We start from the raw sequence: 8,996 nt of genomic DNA, 5'->3' as shown, positions 1-8,996 counted from the left end.
AATTACTGGGGCAGATCTTGAAGTTAAAAACCCATGTTTAGAAATAAGTGCACGCTTCACCCACTAAATATAGCAGCAGACTGTGTGCCCCTACGCAAAAACATTCTCATATCTAGTTTTAACTTTACATATAAAAATAACTTGGAGAAAATACAAAAAAACATTTTATTTTAACATGAAAATATCACAAAAATTAGTAAGCCTGAGATGTAGGGTTTTGGTGAAAAACAAGAGGCTTGTAGTGTTTTGGCTGCTGATAAAGATGCATGTATTGATAGCTGGGGTGAAAAGCAGAAGAATGCACTTATTTCTTCTGCATGTCAGTATCTTCAAACACAGTAAGCCACATGCACCCTTCTCTCCTTATGCAGATGCTGGTTCACCATGTTTAATTCCAGCGGAAGTGGATCTGACGTGGGCGGTCAGCCCCCTCCTTTACCAATGGCTTATGGAATTCACGTCCTGCACGAGAGTGGATATTTGCCCAACAAAACTCACAGTAATACTGCAGGCAAGTGACATTGGCACAAAAGAAAGGAGCAAACTTCCCACCGCACCGCGCACCCTGGCACTCGTCACACATCTGGTCATCCAACACGTATGGCTTTACCTCCACCTGTTGGAGTGAAACAGAAACAATTCCTGTTAGTAACTGCTTTTACTTGAAGTTGTATGAAGGCATTAATTTTTCTCTGGTTTAAAAAAGAACTCCAAAAAAAACGCCTGATGTCTGCAAGCAGTAGTATTAATGCCGTTCTATAACTGATCAGTTATTACTCATAATCATTTATCACCTACAGACCCATCCATCCTGCAGAACACTCCAAGGCAGGTCTTTAGAAGTACCCTGTGCATGCAATAAACAGCTGCATCAGAAGCTTCCCCTAATTTACCCTGGGAGAGTGCTCTGTGCAAATGGTATTATGGACGTATGTGTAGAAGAAAACCAAACCACTCAGGTCTCCCAACTGGATGTCAACATGACAATTAATTCCATGTGGTTTAGCAAAAACATAACAAACGAGACTACCCTTTAACGCAGAATATTTTTTTTTTTGAAGTGCAAGTGTCTCTGCATGTACCACATTTGTGTGCAAATTAAAAATACTTTCTGCAAGCTGTAATGCAGGTCTTTTAGCAGAGCCGTTCACCATAAATTCACTCCCTATTTATAAAATATGGTCAAATTTGCCTCTACCAATTTTGGTAATCTATTACTTTGTCTTTCTGGTGGCTTTGAGCTGTACAGGAATTTATATTCAATACAATTCTGAAAATATTTTTTAAAGACCATTTTGCAAGTCCACAGACAGCTACAAACACCTGTCTTACACAGCTTCTCTCTCCCAAACTCATCTGACTGCGAGAATGGAAAAGTGGCAGGAGTCCAGTGGTAAATATGCATTATGTCTTTGCATAACTGTACTGCTACAGACTGCAATCAGACAGGAAGAAGTACTTCATAATAAAATACAAAATGAGATGATGCAGTCATTAAGGAATGTATTGTTGTATTCCACTTTTTCCTCACTGCTGCATGAGATTTTTTTCCTTAGATACTAATACCTCAGAAGATTGCTTCATACAGACATTGACTATATGCTCCATACTCAGACAGAACATGCCTGAAATATTAAGAACTTTAAAATGATTCTTTTTTCAATATATGTCCAGAGGAAAAAATTTACACATCCAGCTCCCTGCCCTGAAGTTTTACAGCCGAATTGGCTTCATGTTCTTAGCTTCGGAAGTAGGGGCCTAGAAATGTCAGAGTATGCTTCTTCCACTAATCTATATTCAGTACGAGCTCTGCTTCTTATTTCACTACAATGACCTGCCTTATCACCAATTACACTCAAACTTTCCAGTAAACAGGTACCTTATGCAGTAACTGTGTGGCTCAGAATTACTGAAAGCATGAAGCAGCATTTATTTCAAGCTTCAGTGCATTAATGCACCAAGATTGGTACGAAGATGATTTCAAAAATATTAGAGAAACACTTTGGGGACTGGAAATATTACATGACGTGGATGCAGACTGCTGGCGTATGAAAGTTAACAGCATTTTAATGAATTGTTCTGAGTTGAAACTCCAAAGAAATATTTGTAGCTGAGCTTTCATACAAGATAAAACAGGATGAGGAGCACTTTGCTGAAGAAAAACATCTGCTAGAGAAACTAAATATATCTACACATCAAAAGAAGCGGAGAGAAGCTACAGAGAACTTAGTTAGGGAAGAAGTTAAGATCACAGACAATGTTTGTCAAGTGACTGTGGCACTAAGATTTCCAATTAAGGTAGAAAAAGGTATGTGTAAAAAATGCTATAAATACTTTGAACAGAAGTTCAGAAGAATAAACAAGTGAACTGCAAAATTTAGTAATTGAAAAAGACTTCTACACAGACAAAACTGGTTATGAAAAGAATGTGAAAGGACAGCAGACCTAGAGAAACTGGATATAACTGGTATGGAAAGGCAATGCTGAGGTAAAGGGCAGAACAGGCTCTGCCTCGAGGATTTCAGTGAGATACAGACTGTATTACCTTCCTGGCCAACATACACAAACACCTCAGGTGAAGGCAGTAGGACTATCTTACTCATTTACAAAACTCGTGGTTTACAGATTTATAGTCACTGCTCGCTCATGTATAAATCAGCAGTAATACTGATTTCAGAACATTTTCAGAGCCTGAAAAGGCATTAGTGTAAAAACTCCATGGAGACAAAAAACTATTTCTGAAAATAGCCTTTTTCATACTTTCAGCTAAGATTCAAGGTGTTCCCTAAAATGATGCTCTTCTCTATGACACCTCAGTAATGCAAATAACTGGGTGATAATAAATATATGTCATTATATAAATAAGGACTGACATTATAGTTTAATTAAAGAGAATGATTTAAAAAATATAGATTAACTCCCCTCTCAGGTAAACAAAGAAGTTCATAAACCCTGCCCATCATGGGACTTAAAGACAAGTTTATTAAAACAGTTAAGATTTGGCACTGCTGCATTTTGCCAGTGACACACCTCAGGAATAGCACACATTTTTTAAAATAAGAAAAAATGAGGATGGTAATAGAATGTGGAAATTCCAAATTTAAGAGAACATTTGAGTCAAGAAATTAATTTTTCAAGCGTTAGGAAAGCAACACTTAAGAAAGAACATAAACCACATCAAAAAAGAAACTTTAAGAATTCAGGTATTTAAAGAGAAAACCTAGATCGTCCTGCCTTTCCCCCTCAACCTCTGCAGCCTACGAACAGCCATTTCCAGATACTAACTATGTGTGGCAGGGGTTGTTTGGATTGTTTTAGTACTTGTTTGTGGGATTTTTTATTTTCTTTTTTTTTTTTTTTTGTTTTGTTAATTTGTGATTGAAGAAATCATTGCATACTGTTTTTATAAATTAAGTTTCAAAGGATGTAAGTCAAATACTGTGCTTCTCAGATCCTGCATTTGGGGTAGATTTTGTGTTGGTTTTTCTGTCCTCCAAGCTCCAAGAGGCCTGCTCCAAGTCTATCCCACCTTAAGAACTGCAGTGTTCCATCACCCATGAACAAGCTACATCCTTTCCTCTGCAAACAGCAGGCACTGCCATTTCAGATGACTGCCTGGCACCCAAAGAGCCCTTATGATCTCTGGTCACCTATCATAAAAAACCCACAAAACAGCAAAACAAGGTATGTGCAATTGCAGCCTTCAAAGTCAGGATCATGCCTTCTCTTGCAAGATGGCACTGCCAATCTACCATACACCTCTCTACTGCAAAGGACACACTCCCATGAGAAGAGGAAGACCAAGATAAAAGTTCCCCATGGTTTACAAGGTACAGGTCCAAGTCTCCCACTTTTAAGAGAGACATAATTTGGATTAGATCCAACTGTCCCTGTCTGAATTTTCAAGTCAGGTGACTTCACAGACAAAAGCCCTTTAAGACAGTTCCTGAATGAAACTTAATACTCAATTCTGAAGCTAAATGACCCATTTAGCATTTCTTTAGAGGAAATTCTGGATTCTGGTCCTTACTCCTATTTTGTCCAAATACTCAAACGCAAGATGATTTCCCCTTATCCAATCCCAGTGTCAAGGCCATTTTTCTGTTATGTAAGTATCCAAAAATCAGTTGTAAGTCAACAACAGCTGCAAGTCACAAGGATAGCAATCCCATGACCAAAACGTAGCCATCATATTGAAGCCTAGATGACCACCCACATCCACACCCACTCATCCTCTGGGAAGGACCATGTTTGGGGATTTCAGCTCCTAAGGCAAGCAGTATTTGAGACACACACCTAAAGCTGCATTACTCTGCCTGTTTGAAAGGAGAGAAGCACATGCTGCCTCTCTAGAGCAGACTCCTGTTAACTGTACTACTTTCTTTTTCCCTTGTCTTTGATCTGTAGAGGAGACTGGACCTTGAACTACTTTCCTCACTCGACCCTTCTTCCCATAAGACCTTAGCCTTTTTTTTTTTTTTTTTAAGAATACCTATTAATACCAGACTATCTCTGCAGCTCTTGACATCAAAACTAGTGACCCTTAAAACTGACATAATTTAGATGCCAGTTTTCTTTGCTATACTTCTACTTCTAATTAGGAGTTAGGAAGTTCACTAGACTTCTTAATATAAGTTATTTTTACTTTTCCTAGGAATAAGAATCTGTAGGAAATAGAAATATGCATTGATAAGTACTAAGAAGACTTTCAAATAGAAAAAATAAGACCTTTTTGTATTTTAGGTGTTGAGCCTGACCAACTTTCTGAGCACTGACAATTACGGCAGTTCTAAGTATCAAGCTAATCTGAAGCCAATGAATACAAGAGTTTCTTATGAATGAGAGAGGAATTATCACAGTATCTGGTTTCATTAGAACATGGGAGAGAAAGAGATCTTGAAGCCCTTTACCTGTACACAACAAAACCAGGAACTCCAGAATGGGAAGAACATATGGTCCAACATATGTCAAAGGAACAAACTGCTGCTCTGTGGAAACATGTCTGTTTGGGGACATTCAGGAATACTCCTGAAAGTAGTGAAGTTACATGGATGCTAAAAATGTAGAAGCTGCCTTGAGAGCAGATCACATGCAATGTTACCACACTCAGAAGTTTCTGTATAGAGCAAAACTCTTTTTTGAAAAATTTCTGTGTAACTTACTCGTTTATCAATATCGCCATGCTGAAGTTGAACAAACCGAGCACTGATGGCAGCAATGTAACTCTGCTGATTGGAAAAAGCAACACGTCCAGCACCTTTTGGGTATTTCAGCTCAGGGTCAGTGTCAATTCCTGCGTAACAAACTCCCCCATAGAGACGGTCCATGATCATAGCCAATTCCACTAGAAAGAAACAAAACAGCATTTGTTCAAACTATTCTTACAGTACAAGCTGAGTACACACATGTCTAAAAATACCAGAGAAGCAAATTTTAATTATTAGTTTTCTAAGAGCCAACAGAACAGTAATAACAAGATTAAAAAATATTAAAGAAATAATATTAAATAAGCTATTAATTACTCAGCAGACAGATCTTTCATACTGTGGGTACATACATCAAAGGAACAATGGAATTGTACGTTCTTGATAACCTGGAACTGGAATTCCAGGGCAGTTTTCTTCAGAGGATTACAGCAAAAGAGTTTTTGGGCAGGCATTGGAATGCAAGCTGTGTAAAATAGATCCTCATGCCACAAATTCCTTGGTACATGTTCTCTGACTATCCTAAAGCTCTAGGTCCTATTTGATTTTAAAAATGTAGTTAGCATCTTTTTATCAGCCACACAGAACTTGATTATCTCTACAGTGCTATACCTACCACAGATAATGAAGTTCAGAGAAACAAACATTTCAAATTTTACAGATCAAGTACCTTGGCAATCCTCTGACTGCCAGATTATACTGAATTCAGTTGCAATTCACTGGGGTGGAAAACACTGGTTTTTCAGAATTAGTATCCTCTGTATTAGCATATAGAGGTGTCAGCAGTCCTTGATGTTCAATAGCTGTTTGAAGAGTCTCCTTAAGTTTTACTGCTTTTTTGAAGTCATTATTCTTATTTCACAATGCCATAAAAGTTTCATTTTCACATATACAGGGCATTTGCAAGCTGAGCATAAGAATGCATCCATTAAATTTATCACAAACATTCAGCACAGTAATATGGAGCACTGGACTGAATTTAAAGAAAAATTAATCTGCAATTGGAACATACTGTGTTTATACTCATTTACAGAGCTTGTATTACAGTCAAAAGTAGAGTCTTAAAAGTAAAATACCAAAAAAAGCTTGGAGCATTGCAGGTCCAAGATAGAAAAAATTAGGATCCTTTGCATCCCAAATTTGCACTACTGCTTCTCATTTTTCTTACATGTTTCATCTAAAAGCTCATCTTTCTCCAAGAATAAAATTCATTACTAACTATGAAAGAATAATGAAATCCAGAAGTCATGCTAGTAACAAAGGAGATTTGAACCACTGTATGGTATGCTTCTACTTCCAGAATTCACTGCAACCTACTTACTAGAAAGTCACCTAAAACATTGTAAAAGGCTACTGCAGCCAATCTGAAAAAGCAGAGCAGACTGTCCCGGCTGTACATCAACCATTCCACAGCTACAGAAACATTTATTTTTTCCTTCATGCCTCTGGCAAGTGTCTAGAAAGAGTCCTGCAATCTCATATAATGTTGTGCCGTAAAGATTGTGCTAGCTCTCTGAATTTGTTCCTTTTTCCTCTATGCCTCCTTGTTCAAGTACTCTATCACCTGTGTTTGTGTGTGTAACCTGACAGCAGCAGAAGAGCAGCTAATGCACAATGACAAGCAGGTACAAATACCATTCCATAGCCATGGAGCAGGGCAGAGATGTTTTCATAGCATCATTTTAAAACCGAACTCTTTGTTTTATGCCGCTTGTGACATAGCTGATGCTAGAGGTATAGAGAGATTAACTTTCCAGTAAATCTCAGAGATGAACTGTGATTTATGGTCAAAACCAGACAGTACAGAAACTTAAGAATACATGAACGTTGTACTGTGCTTAAAACTACGAAGACCGTTCAATTTATATATACCTATATCTATCCATACGTAACTACAAAAAATTATGTATGGTAAAAAGTATTTCTAATAATTTCTTACTTTAAAAAATTGCCACAAATTCTACTCACCAGCTCTTAACGGTCTAGGGACTCCTCCAACAAAAATTGTTTTCCGAGGATCAAGCGGCTGTGACCCATCCATCACAAAGTCACTATCACTTAGATTCCAGGGACGGATCTGAACCTATTAAGTTGGGAAAGTAAATAATATCCTACTTTAAGTTTCACTACAATGTGGAAATACGTTCATCAGCCTATATAAATTGTCAGTCATAACCTCATTACCATAGCATGTCTAGGGGCTTTGCTTTAATCCTACTAATTCAAAGTACTACAATTTTAAAATAATCCCAGTGTTCCAGATGTTGAGCTCTGCCAACAGTAGTTTACTTTTGATTTTTTTCATCTCCATAACTTCCAATGCTGCTTTAGACAGATGGCAGCCATAGCCTGCAGGCCACTGACTGTGTACTTACTGGCTTGTCCTTGATAGTGGGGCTGGAAACACACAGATAGAGCTTTCCATCTTCTTCAATGCAGGCATCAATCAGGGCCTGAACAGAACTCTCTTCTTGGAACAGGAGGAATGCGTAACCTGGGAAGAAACCCAAACCAATACATTTTCTCTTGCCTTTATTTTACAGAAGCATCTTTTCCACTCATTTTTCCATACAAAAGTAAAATAAAGTCAAACCAATTCTTTCATATTAATCATCTTCTTTATGTAAGAATAGATGTACTATATATGTACTATAATACCATAATTAACAGAACTTCCATCTGTAAAATAATTGTCAGAAGAGACTAATAACCAAATAAAAGCAAACATGTTTGCTCTATCATGCACTGTAAGTCTAGGATAAACATCATTCGTTGGCTGCAATGGACATTATACAATGAAAATCCGACTTGGCACAAAGGACTAATCTCTGTTCTGGAGATTAGAGCAAAGTATTTCATTACATAAGTGACCCAGCAAACCTTTCAAACATTATTAAAAAAAAAACCCCAAAACTTAAAATGCTTATTTAATGCTACATAAAACCAAACTATCAGACAAGCAAAGAGCCTGACACATTACTTTCACAGTTACAATAGGAGATACACTAAATTTGTTACTTTACAAAAAACCCAATAACATACATAGGGTTCTACATTAAAACAAACTTTAAAGGGACCATAACTCACATTTCTTTCTGAGATTACTACCAAGTTTAGAATTTTCACACGAAGTTATGTCTTATGACTTTGATGGAGAAGTATATGCTGAAGCAGCTGCTTGAGAGTGGGCTTGGGAAAAGGGAACATGGATGCACTACCAAGTCTTTTGGAAATCTTGCCGTATTTCTGAGAGAAGCTAATTAACCAGCAGCTACTTCTTATTGCAAATAGGCACTGTAGGTCCTCAAGGTAAAGGTGGTAGGGTGTATATTGAAGACCATTAAAGAATCAGTGCATTAACAATGTAAGATTTAAGAAACAAATGCACAACTGATTTTAGACATGTGGGAACAAGGACAGGATTTTAAGAAAAAGGTGAAAGTCTATACTGCTCTTTCTAGTAAGTTATACCTTATTTCTTACCCCCTCATACCACAGCTGCATCACAGCTACATAAAAGGGACACATGACAGGATTTTATGTATTCTGTATTTTTATGTAAATCTTATTTAGTTTCATAACAGTATGTCATAGGGAATCTTTGGACTTGGGCTGAAGCATTTTCTGGTAAAGTCTATTCTTCACTACTGAACTGAAATTTTTAATGATGACCTATTTATCTTAAGCTTAATCAGTAGTAATTTAGATTCAAAACCTGTTTTAATGGGGATATATTTCACTATTTATCACAGAATTTAAAATCCACGTATTACCCAGTGAATGAGTGCCAAC

The 8,996-nt window shown here is 37.2% G+C and overlaps 1 protein-coding gene across 3 annotated transcripts in view; it reads right to left on the bottom strand.

The window, feature by feature from the left end:
* CPEB2 (cytoplasmic polyadenylation element binding protein 2) overlaps positions 1–8,996 on the bottom strand; it is a 50,298-nt gene that overhangs the window by 3,358 nt on the left and 37,944 nt on the right. For all 3 annotated transcript variants that reach the window (XM_014883184.2, XM_088163161.1, XM_088163162.1), the window contains 4 exons: positions 7,580–7,698; positions 7,173–7,287; positions 5,163–5,344; positions 1–616 (listed from right to left, as the gene is read on the bottom strand). The exon at positions 1–616 is cut by the window's left edge and continues 3,358 nt beyond it. In XM_014883184.2, the coding sequence (XP_014738670.1) occupies positions 389–616; positions 5,163–5,344; positions 7,173–7,287; positions 7,580–7,698 (644 nt within the window). In that variant the 3' untranslated portion in view covers positions 1–388. The remainder of the gene's footprint in view (positions 617–5,162; positions 5,345–7,172; positions 7,288–7,579; positions 7,699–8,996) is intronic.

This window comes from Sturnus vulgaris, chromosome 4, assembly GCF_052056855.1.
Source record: "Sturnus vulgaris isolate bStuVul1 chromosome 4, bStuVul1.hap1, whole genome shotgun sequence".
Classification (NCBI taxonomy): Eukaryota; Metazoa; Chordata; class Aves; order Passeriformes; family Sturnidae; genus Sturnus; species Sturnus vulgaris.
Note: the sequence above shows the minus strand (reverse complement) of the source record. Positions and strands in the feature narration are given on the sequence as shown.